Source organism: Tupaia chinensis, unplaced genomic scaffold (assembly GCF_000334495.1).
Source record: "Tupaia chinensis unplaced genomic scaffold, TupChi_1.0 Scaffold000392_1, whole genome shotgun sequence".
NCBI classification, from domain to species: Eukaryota; Metazoa; Chordata; class Mammalia; order Scandentia; family Tupaiidae; genus Tupaia; species Tupaia belangeri.
Genome location: NW_006159894.1, coordinates 1672322 through 1686519, shown reverse-complemented (window position 1 = coordinate 1686519; position 14198 = coordinate 1672322). Strand labels below are relative to the sequence as shown.

General features: G+C 41.8%; 1 protein-coding gene across 1 annotated transcript in view; it reads right to left on the bottom strand.

Annotated features, from left to right (window-relative positions):
* Positions 1 to 14198, bottom strand: part of ITSN1 (intersectin 1) — a 268969-nt gene that overhangs the window by 70885 nt on the left and 183886 nt on the right. The window contains exons 24-27 of the mRNA XM_006153903.3: positions 13103 to 13262; positions 9284 to 9489; positions 8186 to 8268; positions 4191 to 4357 (exon numbers count right to left, since the gene is read on the bottom strand). Coding sequence (XP_006153965.1) covers positions 4191 to 4357; positions 8186 to 8268; positions 9284 to 9489; positions 13103 to 13262 — 616 coding nt within the window. The remainder of the gene's footprint in view (positions 1 to 4190; positions 4358 to 8185; positions 8269 to 9283; positions 9490 to 13102; positions 13263 to 14198) is intronic.

The following is a 14198-nucleotide window of genomic DNA, read 5'->3' as shown; positions in this document are numbered from 1 at the left end:
GGAAGCACATCCCTAGGGCAGACCGTATTTCTGTCCAACAATGAAGTGTTCCAAAGTGCTCTGGGGTTGAATTCCTCTGCTGGATACTGGAATGTGAAAGCAGCTGAGTAAGCCAACAGAGACCACGGGAGTGAGGACCAGAGCCAGGCTCTCATCTGTTGGTACACAGTGCTTTATTCTGAATTGATGTTCGCCCTTGAGGCCCTATCTGGCAGTAAATTAAGCATTCTAATTAAAACAAAACAAAAGGCTCAATAAACTAAATGACAGTTACTATAAGAATAAAAACAATTTATCTACCAGGAATGCAACTTATCATAGTCTCTTTATTTTGGCTGTTGAAATTTAATAACCATTTACCAGGAAAAGTTTTACACTGATTATGCTTTCTTCATTAATGAACCAAGTTATACAATGCTACTCTCTCTTGCTATTTTTATAGGCTTAGAATCAAATAAAGGAATGAGAATTAAACAAGATGCTAAGTGACCAGTTACCGTACTTTCCCAGTACAGGTTTCTAACACACTGCCCATAGTCTATAAAAAACAAAGCAACCGGCACTCTCCAACAATAGAGTTCCAGCAGCTTCAGTGTGCTCCCTCTGAAAAGCCACAGCCGTCACCAACACCGAGGACATGCTCAGAAGGTCAGGTTCTGTCCTGGCTGCGCCCACAGTACAGCTACCCCAGGTTTTCTCACACGGGGAGGGAAGAGGACAAGACAACCCCTTCTGCGCCCACGAGTCAAGTCTGGGATCTGATGCTGGGGTATGGCTTCTGAATTTGGTAGGGTACTTTCTTACACACTAAAATCTGTATCCAACTGGGATGAGAGTTACTTTTAGGTTTTTTTCATTATTACTAAATAATATAGCTAAATGTCTAAAAATGTTTAGTTCTCCTGAAGTTAAGAATTTAAGACTCATGCCAAGAAGGCACCTTATGGGACCAGCAGATGGATCAAATGTTACATTGCTCGACTCCCACCATGGTTCAAGTCCTGGACCTAGCAACTTAAAATTCACATGGGAGGGATAGGGTGAGGTGGGGGGCTGGCAGGTGGCGTAGTGGATAAAGGCATTGAATTCCCACATTGACCATGGTTCGAGGTCCAGATATGATGGCTTGCTTTTGCGCTTTCCCTTTCTCTCTCTCTTTCTTTTCTTTTTTTTTTTTTTGGAGAGGTTTTTGCTACAGGGCATGTGTGCTCGCCAGACAGACAGAGACAGAGAGATAGAAAGTGAGAAATCACCCCCCAGGGGGGATGGCCACGCTGCAATCCCTTCTCCTCCATTCTCCTTTCGGGATCTTAGGCACGCACGCACACATGCCCAGCTTGAGTTTTAAGCCACCGGGTCTGGGACACGAACTGCGGTTGACTACATGGGAGTCCAGTGACATAGCCATTATGCTAATTGTATTATGCTAACTGCTGATCCCTCTCTTTGTCTCTTTCTGGTCAAGTTAAAAAATAATAACAAATAGAATGAAATAAATAAGTAAATCTCACACTGGGCATGGGTGTGTGCGTGCCCAAGATCCTGAGAGGAGAATGGAAGAGAAGGGATTGCGGTGTGGCCATTCCCCTGGGGGGTGATTTCTCACTGTCTCTCTGATTCTCTGGTGAGTGCAAGTGCCCTATAGCAAAAATCTTTCAAAAAGAAAAAAAGAAAGCACCTTATGGGACCAAGAGGTGACATGGTGGTTAAGGCGCTGGCCTCCCACATGGCTGACCATGGTTTGAGTCCTGGACTGGCAGCTTGAAAAATCATGCCAGGTACATGTGCTTGTGTGCCCCAAATCCCAAGAGGACAATAGAGGACAAGGTATCGCAATGGGCCATCCCCTCTAGGGAGTGATTTCTCACATTCCCACTCTCTGTCTCTCTCTAATGAGTGTATAGGCCCTATGGCAAAAACCTAAAAATAAAAAACAAACAAAAAAGCACCTCACAACTCAGTTTATCTTTTAAAAGTACCATGGGCTTTTTTTTTTTTTATTGACTTCAGATTTTAATAGATAAGTATAATTTATTAAAACATAACATAATTACTATAATGCTTAGCTGATCCAAAAAGTAAAGTCATTTCAAGAGTTTTCACACAGGGTAGTTCAAATCAAGTTTAGTTTTTAGTATTCCCTTCCCACCCTCCTCAAATATTAGCTATATGATTCTTATCGGATCCAATCTGTTTGTCAGAGAAGAATTGTTCTTCCTCTCCAGGTCTATAGACCCCAATATGCCTGCTGTCTTACAGGGCAAAGTTACTTTCTTCTGGGCTTCTGCTCAATTTTTCAAAGGTGGTCAGACTTAGGCAATTTATTGGGGGAATTCCAGCAAGCTGCTCTCAAGACCCCAGCAAGAAAAAACAAAGCAACAATAATGACACTTCTTAAAAAAAAAGAAAAGAAAGAAAACATAAAACCCAAACAAAGAAAACTATTCCTGGGTGGCCAGTCAGTGGCACAGTGGTTAAGGTGGCTGGACCCCACATGGCTAACTGTGTGGTTCAAGTTCCATATGTGATGGTTTGAACAACACCCTGGGAGTGTGTGCATGCATAACCAATGAAAGGAAAATGGAGTCAAGAGACTGCAGTGAGAGCATCTTCCATGGGGAGTGATTTCTTGCTTTCTCTCTGGCTGGTGGCAGAGAACTCCTGTAAGAGTCATCAGACCCAGCTATACCCCAAGAACAGCCACAAGTACAGGAGCCTCAGAAGAGCTAGTCCATGGGACCAGCAATTGGCATAATGACTATGTCGCTGGATTCCCATGTAGTCGACTGTGGTTCGAGTCCTGGACCTGGTGGCTTAAACTCATGCTGGGCACGCATGCGTGCATGCCCAAGATTCTGAGAGAAGGGATTGTGATGTGGCCATCCCCCCTGGGGGAGTGATTTCTCACTTTCTGTCTCTCTGGTGAATGCATGTGCACTATAGCAAAAACCTCTGCTCAAAAAAAAAGAAAAAAAAAAAAGCTTAGTCCACACACTCCTCCTAGTGTTTAAAATAGAGAGATTAAGTTCTGTCCACTTGCTTACACCCCAAAAAATGGCATCTATAGGTTCTTTACCAGTCTTTTCTCTCCCAGTTCCAGGGAGGTATGAAAAGAAAAAGAAAATAACTGAATTAACTGTCAATGCTTGGGGAAAAAAAAAAAAAAGAAGAGCCAGTTCCTATTGGCTTATTTATGTGCAATAGATCTGTTAATGAACTACACTGGCCACTGGTATCCTGACTTGAAATTGATCACTACCAGACAGGTTCCCATAGTGTGTGGTAGGCCCATCCACCTTTCACTACACTTGCTCTATCTCAAGACCACATTTTACAGCCTCTATCTAACCATGAGAGCCATTTTCAATTCATAAGAATAACAGCATTTAAAATAAATTTAGTCCCTGGGACCAGCAGGTAGTGCAGTGTTTAAGGAACTAGACTCCCACATTGTGAATGGTGGTTTGAGTCCCAAACCCAGTGGCTTGAAACTCATGCTGGGCACATGTGCAGGCAAGCCCAAAAATCCCAAGAGAAGAATGGAGGAAAAGGGATTGTGGCATGGTCATATCCCCGGGGGGGTGATTTCTTGTTTTTTGTCAGGTCTCTGTCTTTCTAGCAAGCAGATGCATCTTACAGCAAAAATCTCTCAAAAAAAGGAAAGAAAAGAGAAATTCAGTCCCTGATCAACAGAGATACTAAGGCCTAACTAATCACAGGTGTACCTCTTAGATCTTCTATTTTTCTATTGTGTAGACACACATACAAGTTTTAGAAACTTCCTACTGCCCAATATTCTGGGCCCAGTATCAACAGAATCCTCTTGCTTATGTGGGTAAAATAACTGCTTGTATTTTTCTTAGAACATAAAAACAATGACCACGAAGACCTAATCAAGAAAGTTTACTCCAAATCCTATTTCATGCAGGACATAGATTAATACTGAATATTATTATTCCAACTGACAAACTAGTCCTGTTCATTCCATGCTGCCTCCACTTAGCCCCAGGGAGTTCTGCTGATGGAAACCAGCGCTTACCCTGCAGCACCAATGACAAGGTCACACCATAGTTCCTGTCATGTCCCAGAACTTAATAAAACCCAACAGAGTGTTCCACCGTCAAACATCATGACTCCCCACAGAGAAGCACCGCACAGAAAGGGAGAGGAAACAGTTAATGTGGGTTTACCTCTGAATCTTTAAGCCTCACATAGTTAGAAGGGAAGACTCCGGATTTGTCGCCCACTGTTCCTGTCCACCAGTCACCATCTTTCTTGGTAACCAAAATCACATCCCCTTGCTGAAAGGTTAAATCTCCTTGCTCAGAACTCTCGTAAGTGTACATGGCAATAAATTCTGGTGGGGAGAAATATTGAGATACGGAGAGAGCTTGATTGTTTAAAGAAATCCCAGACAGCTTTGCAAAAGCAAGTTTATGAATAAGGAAGTTAGGATAAGATCCATTCAAGAGAAAGGCTAGTCACAGATAAAAACAGAGCTGCAGAACCCCTTGGCCTCCAAATACCCTCCAGCTGCCCATAACATTCTGTAACTACAGATAGGGAGACCATTCCTGTGAAGATCTGGCCATAGGAACAAAAAACCCACACGTTTACAACACTGAGGACCAAGGGTGATTTATGATTTAGCAACAGGATTTATTTTAAAATGAAAATGTTTTTTACATTTAGTTTAAACTAACGTTTACTGAGTGTCTGCTTTGTGCTAAGCACTGGGTCAGATGCGTTCATATGCAGAATCTTGCTGTACACATGAAATATCTGTAATTCAGTTTGGAGGGTACCATAGATAGGATTTTAGAGAGATTTTTGATTTAAGTATATTCTTTATGTAAACTAAAACACTTTCATCACTCAAGTGCCTGAGTGAAAAATGTATGTATGTCCTACTGTGCCATATACACAGATGGAACGAAGCTGTTAAGACACAAAACAAAATGTATGTATTCTTTAGTTAAAAATGGGTATCTACTTGCCATTCAAGTACATAAACAGGTAGAGTGAACAACTGATAAACGTAACATGTACCCCATCCCAGAAAACAATTAGGCCTTTCTCAACAAGTTGAAAAGACCATTTACAGTTTATTACATATTATTATTCACATAACTAACTTAGTCTTAAAGGTTAAGAACTCATGTTCTTTTGTGTCTTGAAGTTGTAATGTGTTCATTCTGGATGAAATCTTTCTTTTTTGATTTTAAGTAGAACTCTGCATTATTCTTAGTAGATTTTTACTAAGATTTCATTTTAGAAGGAACTCATACTCTTAGAAAGAGCATTAGATACAAAATCCTAGACTCTACACTTAGTGCAGGATAAAAGATTTCCACAGGGATGTACAGATTTCTATTTCCATTTTTTCCTCTATTTTGTCCTTGGCCTTTGCATATAATTTAAAAAGTAATGATTTATCCACAAAGTTCATGTTCATATATTTCTCACTAAAACTTTAGATGATATTCCTTAAATGCAGAGATTAATGTTGATTAAGAGACAGAAATTTAGTATGGAGGACTCTAGTGGCTAATGTTAAGAGCCTTTGCAGGATGTACTGATGGAAATTAACTCAAACACACACAAATCAAAAGTTCCCTAACTCTTGTGCTCACATGGGCGGCGGCTTGAGAGCTCAACCACGGCCTCGTTTAACTTCACAGTGCCGATGGGTTTGCTGAGGCTAGCCGCAACTGCCGTGGAGGGTGATAGAGCCTGGAGCAGGCGCAGGGTCATCCAAATGTTCCAGGGAGAACAGAGCTCTCTCTGTTTCAGTCCTCCAGTGTTGGGAACACATACCCCCACAATTAAAACTGGAAAAGTGATTTCCCACACAAGGAAGTCAAAGTTTGGTGGCTTTAGTAAGGACATTCTTTTCTTTGGTCAATATACTTGTTTTTTAAATTTCTCAATATTCTGACCCTTCCTTTTTCATTTTGCTGCCTGTTGCTGTTCTTTAATTTGTATTTGGCTGCTTATGATAGGATCTTTGGCAATCAATACTTTCCCCAGTAATTCCTCAATTTAAACGTCACTTTCTTTAAAATGGATCCAAATTTTGGAGTAACTTTGAAAGTGCTTAAGAGACTTCAGAACCATGAACTCTGGCTGAACTTAATGTGGCAGTAGAAAGGAGACTGGAAAGACTGTGAGGCTCTGCTTGCCCTGCTCTGCACCCAGGCATCTGCGACAATGAAACCCAGAGACACAACGATGGACGTGCTCAGGGCCCTCATCACTGACGCCCTTCTCGTAAGACACTTCTCAGGAGGCACAGGCCATTCCCAAACCAGTATTGGAAGAGCTACTCAAACTGATTATCTATTTAATCTGGCTTGCAGTTCACTCTAAATTTGATTTTTGTTCAGTGCAGTATTAACAAGAGGCTCATTGATACAGGTTAATAGCTTTTCTCAGAATGAATTTCCACACCCCTCCATAATGCCAGTAACCTTTCCTAATATTTCTACTACCTAAGTCAGTTTAAAGTGGATGTAATAAAAACCAATTAAGATCAGACGTGAACTCCAGTCTGTCACCCAGTTTTAAGTATATGTATGGTTTGTCTGTGGCTTATCTATTGAGGTCCCAAGTGTTGAGGCCTCAGTACATGTCTCTAAACAAATAAACATTCCTCTACGTTGCTGTTTGATGAGAATGCTTGTGGCCCTAAGTGGTTCTATCAGTAATCCAGGAAATAAAGCCAAAGGAAATAAAACATAGCAGACATTTACTGAGTTTTGTTCTAAAAGCTTTGCACATATCATCTCAATCTCAGTAATTAATTTTCCACCCAAAGGGGTGGTTATTATGCCCACTTTACTGACGAGGAAGCCAAAGCTATAATGGGTACTAGGTAGGAGGGCCAGGATACAAATTCTGGAGTGAGGAAGATTTGTTTGTGTTTTCTTTTTTAGGGGGGAAAGGGCATAATTTTTATTTTACTGACTGCACATGTTGTATTTAAAAGGGTTTTTGCATAGTTTTCACAATGGGTAACAAATTTATTAAGATAAATGGGAATAATAATACTTGTTTTCATGATAACATAAAAAGCTGGGTACAGTAAAATATTAGATTTATTCATTGATGAGTTTTATTAGCTATATTTATAATATTTTTTAATTTCTAAGATTATTCTTGAAAAAGAAATGCTGATATTGTGAGTGTGAAATGTCATTAAACCTTAATCTTGACTGTCTCCTCTGAAACACAGTATTAATAATTCTACTTTTCACTTGGCAAGGTTTCTAAGGAATGAAACAATCTCATTACGGCAAGCAAACTAAATAAAACAATCTATCCTCATGATTTATTCAAGAAACCGATGAAAAACCTGCTTTACCATTGGCTAGTTAAGATATCTGTTAATTACAAACACCATTCAGACTTCTACATGGAAAGCCTGTCTAATTCAGGTAGCACCCTCCAGTGACTACCATGACAATGACTGTACCAAATATAGGAAAAGACATGAAAGTTTTTACTATTAGGGCCTGAATTTGTAGGTATTGATCATTTAAAAAAATTTAATATAATACCTCATCTTATATATTGGTATCTATATAATATTTAGAATTATGTCACAAAGTAGAAACCAGGAAAGAAAGCAATTAATTACTTATGAATAAACATTCAAAATGAATTCTTAGGCCTAAATAATCTGGGTTGATTATTTACACGAAGCATGGAGACTGAGCTTCTGTTCCATTTGGGAAGGAACAGATGGCACTTGTGTTACTAGGAGAGCTGTACTGGACTGTGTGGTTAGTTTTGAAACAAAATGCTTATCTATCAATATGTCAGTCAGATGACACTCGACCGTGTTAGGGGAAGCAATGACCACAATTTATTTAGAGATGTTCACAAAACTTGATTCTTCATGAAATGAATGGGCCTCTTTCAAAAGTCAAAGGGCTTACAATTAAATATAATTAGCAAGCTCAGTTTTAGATGATTAGAACATCTGATAGGATTTTGAAAGTCTCCATAATGTGTTGGATTTTATACAGAACTAAACTTTCATTTTACCTTGGAATTTATACACTCATCATAAATTAATAAAGACTACTTTAAAATGAAATCCGATCCCATTCCAGACATTTCCTGTATGAACTGCATATCATTCTCAACCCTCCAAAGCACACAGTGGCACCCAGGTCCTCACCTTCTCCTGACACGGCTGCCTTGGCTGCTGGAGAAGCTACTCTCTTTAGACTAGCAGGACTTTCAGAAGAGCCTGATTCCATGCTGAAAGAAGGGAAGAAGAGTATTTCAATTCTATTTACTAATAATTTTAATCTTAAAAGATAATAATGCAAATAATACTGTCTTTTCTGTTGTCTTTTTTTTTTTTTTTTGAGAGGTTTTTGCTATACGGTGTGTGTGCTCACCAGAAAGACAGAGACATCAGCCCCCAGGGGGGATAGTCACGCCGCAATCCCTTCTCCTCTTGGGATCTTGGGCATGCACATGCACACACCTGGTGTGAGTTTAAGCCACTGGTTCTGGGACTTGAACTGCAGTCGGCTACATGGCAGTCCAGTGACATAGCCATTACGCTAACTGCTGGTCCCTGCTTTTTCTGCTTTAAAACTGCTTCACTTTTAAAACGGAACAACCCACAGCTGAAATTGTACTTGAGTTAACAACAACACGGAACAAGGTGCTGCCGAGGCTCCCTTGCTTCTCAGCACTCTGCTATGCTGGACATACAGCCCATGTACCGATCTGCTTCAAAGCAAAACCAATAGATGCTCACTGAGTATTTCTGCCATTTTTATCTTCTTAAAGCTCAAAATTTGTTTTAAACATCTACAGGATTGAAATAATTAAACAATAATCCTGTTAAGGTCCTGTGCCATAAGACTCTAACTAAAAAGAGAAGTCACTCTTTTAGTAATTTTCCCAAATTTTTGTTCGGGCTTCTAAGTATTCACATACATCTGAGATAGTATTGGGGACTAAGCACAAAGGCAGTCATAATCCCCAAACAACATGGAATGTTCCAGGTCCCAGAGTAGAATTCCTTCAGGTGTAAGTCAATAAAATACAAGCTACATAGGCTTCCCAGAGAGAAGACAATGACCATTCTACTTCTAAGAAGCTCCCTTTCTGTACTTCCTATACTCGAACTCTAACAGTTAAAAGGTCTGGAAAACAAAAGACTCCTGCCACTTCTATCCATGGACCCTATCTAGTACAAATAGTCATTTAGTGTCTAATATTGTTTTCATTAAATAGAAACAGATAAACACAAAAATACCTTGTAGATTTCCTTACGGGCCCTGAAATGAGTTTCACGTAAGACTTGGGGAACCAACCCTTCTGACCTTGAACTTCTCCAAACCACCACATGTCTTGCTGTTCCAGGACGGTGATGACATCATTTTTGTTAAAATTTAAATGGTTGTCTTTTTTGGCTCTCCAAGGATACAGGGCTTGTGCTTGGAGCCCTTCCACCTTTTCACCCTTGTGTAGAATAACAGGAAGGACCTCTCGTTACATTGTGGTTTTGTTATCAATTAAGGCAGACACGAACACCTTCTCTCCAATCCACACACAGAGTGCACATGTGAACGCCTTCTCTCCAATCTGCACACACGTGAACACTTCTCTCCAATCCACACACACAAGCACACACGTGAACACCTTCTCTCCAATCCGCACATGAGTGCACATGTGAAAGCCTTCTCTCCAATCCAAACACACGGGCACACACGCGAACACCTTCTCTCCAATCCGCAAACACGAGTGCACATGTGAACGCCTTCTCTCCAATCCGCACACACAGGCACACACGCGAACACCTTCTCTCCAATCTGCACACTTGAGTGCACACGTGAACGCCTTCTCTCCAACCCGCACACACGAGTGCACATGTGAACGCCTTCTCTCCAATCTGCACATGTGGGCACACATGCAAACACCTTCTCTCCAATCCGCACACACAAGTGCACACGTGAATGCCTTCTCTCCAATCCACACACACGTGAACACCTTCTCTCCAACCTGCACACACAAGTGCACATGTGAACGCCTTCTCTCCAATCCGCACACGCAGGCACACATGCGAACACCTTCTCTCCAATCTGCACACTTGAGTGCACACGTGAACGCCTTCTCTCCAACCCACACACACGAGTGCACATGTGAACGCCTTCTCTCCAATCTGCACATGTGGGCACACATGCAAACACCTTCTCTCCAATCCGCACACACAAGTGCACACGTGAATGCCTTCTCTCCAATCCACACACACGGGCACACACGTGAACACCTTCTCTCCAACCTGCACACACGAGTGCACATGTGAACGCCTTCTCTCCAATCCGCACACGCAGGCACACATGCGAACACCTTCTCTCCAATCCGCACACATGAATGCACATGTGAATGCCCTATCTCCAATCCGCACACATGGGCACACACGTGGACACCTTCTCTCCAATTCGCACACACGAGTGCACATGTGAATGCCTTCTCTCCAATCTGCACACACGAGCACACACGTGAACACCTTATCTCCAATCCACACATACGAGCGCACAAGTGAACGCCTTCTCTCCAATCAGCACACACAGGCGCACACGTGAACACCTTCTCTCCAATCCACACACACGAGTACACACGAAGCCACAGAGGACCCTGTTTCAGGGTGGCACGAGTGCTAGGTACTTCACTGTTCTCAAAAATGGTTTATTTCCACACGTGGAGGCAAAATGCTGCCAACCTATTGACAAAGCCATTCTCTGGCCATCAGATGGCTCTATTTCCACCAACCAGGGGGTCCAATTTATTTTTTTGTGCCTGGCTGTATGCCTTTTATATTTCAGTTCTATTTTTACTCTCAAATTGACCAGGGCTTCTCCCTATTTCCTATCCAATTTGGATTTTCAGTGGAAGACTAACCAGAAACTTTATGAAATTTCTATGAGATAATTAACTGATATTTTCATTTAGGTGGACATGGAGAAACATGCCTCACTTTGGATGGTGTTTGTTCTAGTTTCTCTTTAGAGAAACAGAGTTCGGATAGCATAAATTGCTAGTAATTATCATTCATCGTATATTTATGTGCAAGGTACTGTGAGATTACGAAGATGAAGAAAACATCTCTGCCTTCCCAAAATAATTTAAGGTAAAGAAGTTTATTAACCACAAAGCACTATAAAAATGGACAGTGTGATGGACTCTGCAAGGAGCTCACAATGAATGGAGAAGAGAGATACAAGCAACCAAGGATACCACCTGGCAGAATGATATACGCCAAAATGAAGTTCCCACTATTCATGTTGGGAACACAGAGAAAAGAGGGCTTATTTCTGCCCGGGAGCATTGGAAAAAATGTCACGGAGGAGGCAGCACTTGAGTTGGGCCTTGAAGGATTTTGACAGCTAGGACTTCGGAGGTAGGGCACTCCAGGCCTTGGGCACAGCATGGGCAAAGGTCTCGGGGTGGAACACTGCCAAGGGTCCGGGAAGAGGAGCACAAGCCAGGGCTGCATGCGGCCTAGTTTCATGGAGGGGTGGAGGAGCTGAGGCTAGAAAGGCAGGGTGAAGCATTTATTATCTTTTTAAAAAACATAGCATAGAGCCTTCATCATATCTTTACAAATTTACTAAAAACAAACAAACAAACAAAAATGTCAATCATACACATACACAGGAACAAAGAGTAATGTCCACAGAGAGTTCATTCAGAACCAACATGTATTTGCCTTTTGAAGTTAATTTCTAACAGGTCAAACAGTTCTAGCATCTCTGTTGATAACCCACTAAGTCCTGGTCTTCATGGGTTTTACTTAAACCTATAAAATTCTTATTTCCTTCTATTCCACTCCTTCAAGGCCCTCAATACTAACATCTTTTTGGATTTCAAACACCCACAGGATTGCACATGCTTCCATTTTCCCCTCTGCAGTAGACCTCACACTCATTGCTGTTGATCACACAGCTCTTCTGCACTATCTAATCCTCTTGGCCACTTTTGCTGACTTCCCTACTGACAATAGGCCCTCATTCCTTCTCCACTGGCACTTCCCTACTTGGTAAATGTGAACTAGGCCGAGTATAGCCTTTCTTGCCCTCACCTGGATGACAGCATCAGCCACAGAGCTGGCATCCGGACAGTGTGCATACTCTTGTCTAATATTCCTGTGTATGGTCTCCAGGTTACTCTGCCTGGAGCCTGCATTCAATTTGGTGTTGCCAGATCAGAAATAGTCCCGGACCCTCTAGTGCCTTCCAGATGGGCATTTCCTGTTTGGTTTGATTGCTTTCTTACAGAAATTTAATCCTACTATTTTTTTTTTTAGAGGTTTTCGCTGTAGGGCGCGTGCGCTCGCCAGACAGACAGAGAGAAACATAGAGACAGAAAGCGAGAAATCACCCCCCAGGGGGGATGGTCACGCCGCAATCCCTTCTCCTCCATTCTCCTCTCGGGATCTTGGGCACGCACGCACACACGCCCGGCATGAGTTCTAAGCCACCGGGTCCAGGACACGAACCGTGGTCGACTACGTGAGAATCCAGCGACATAGCCATTACGCTAACTGCTGGTTCCCAATCCTATTATTTTTATTGTATTAAGTCAAAGAGAAATAGCCACCTTTATCCCTTCAGAAAGTATTCCTTCTTAGTAGGGCATTTCAGAACTTACCATTAACATGTAGTCTGTCTTTTCCAGTAAATACTCCATGGTCTAGCCAAATGAATCGACTCAGGATTTTCCATAAATGCTATCTGATTTTCTGCCTTAAAGCCTCTCCTCATTGCATTTTCTGTCTGATATGCCAGCCCTCTCCATTTTCTGGTAAGATCTTACCCACTGGTCAAGATGTAGCTGAAGTGCTATTTCTTCAGTGAACCTTCTCTGGTCAACTCAGGCTGGAGAAGCTTACCCATCTCTGAATTCCAGACATTCACAGTATATGTCAGGTTTTGAAGAGATCCTGTACTGCCAGGAACCCAAGCCCAAATCTACATAATGAGGCTGACATCTAAATGACACTGCCAACGAGCACCTGCTGAAGCTGTTGGCACTGCACAGCATGCTGTGTGCCACTGTCACTGCCTGCCCTTACCTGGCCTAGCACAGGAGACGGGGAGGAGCCAGTGGCCGTAGCTGGAGTAAAAGCCGATCTTTGCCTTAACTGGCCGGCGCTGGGAACGGTCAGGGAGGGCTGGGCAGCCCATGCATCCCAGTTGTCTGTTTCTGGTTTCTCATTTGTGTTAGTGGGCCACCTGGAAGGAAAAGCACATCCCTTTCAAGAGCAAGCTCCTCCTAGTGGGCCAGCATTTCATCACGAGAAAGTATGAAACAAAAAAGAGAGCAGTCTACGAGCTTGTGCGACACAGCCCCAGTACCTTCATATTGGCTTTGTACAGTTAAAGAACAAGGGGGAGAGAAAGCGCACTGGGTTCGCGTCTGGGCTGAGCTTTACGCACTAGCGGTGGCCCCAGGCAAATTATACTAGTTTCCCTGCACTTTGATTTCCCCACTGACAACTGAGAGCAATATTCTGCTTCTACTACTGTTAGTTGTGCGGGTCACATGAAATACTGGATAGGGACATAATTTGTAATTCTAAGGAACCAGGGAACATTCTCATGTGATGATTACTATCATTTGTCATATAACAGTTGAATGAGAAAAAGAAGTGATGTACCACATGTGAAAACTTGCCAGCTCGTCTCTCTGTCCCATAGATCCTCAGTGAGCAAGCCCCACTCATATGCCTGGCCACCATGGTAACCATGAGTGGCATCCTTAGAGCAACCAGGTGTCCTGGATCTCAAGGACAGTTCTAGTTTTGTGATTTTATAATTTCAGATAAACATGTATGTATAACTGCATATCTAAATGCAATTTACTTTTTACATCTTGATGAGATATATAAATAAGTGTGAAAATCAAAATAATCCCTCTATTAGACTGTGGATTCTGATTTATGACTTGGAAATAAGTTGCCCGTACTGAGAGCAGAACAGCTGCATAACACACACTTATCAAGGAAAAAAGTCACACTGATTTGATCCATGGCAAAAACAAATCCTGTAAATATGGGATTAGTCTATTTTAGCCAAAGCTTTAATAATATGTTTTATAGTACAAAGTTTTCAATCAAGATCAAAAAAGAGAAAAGGAGAGTTTCAACTTGGAATATATATATATATATA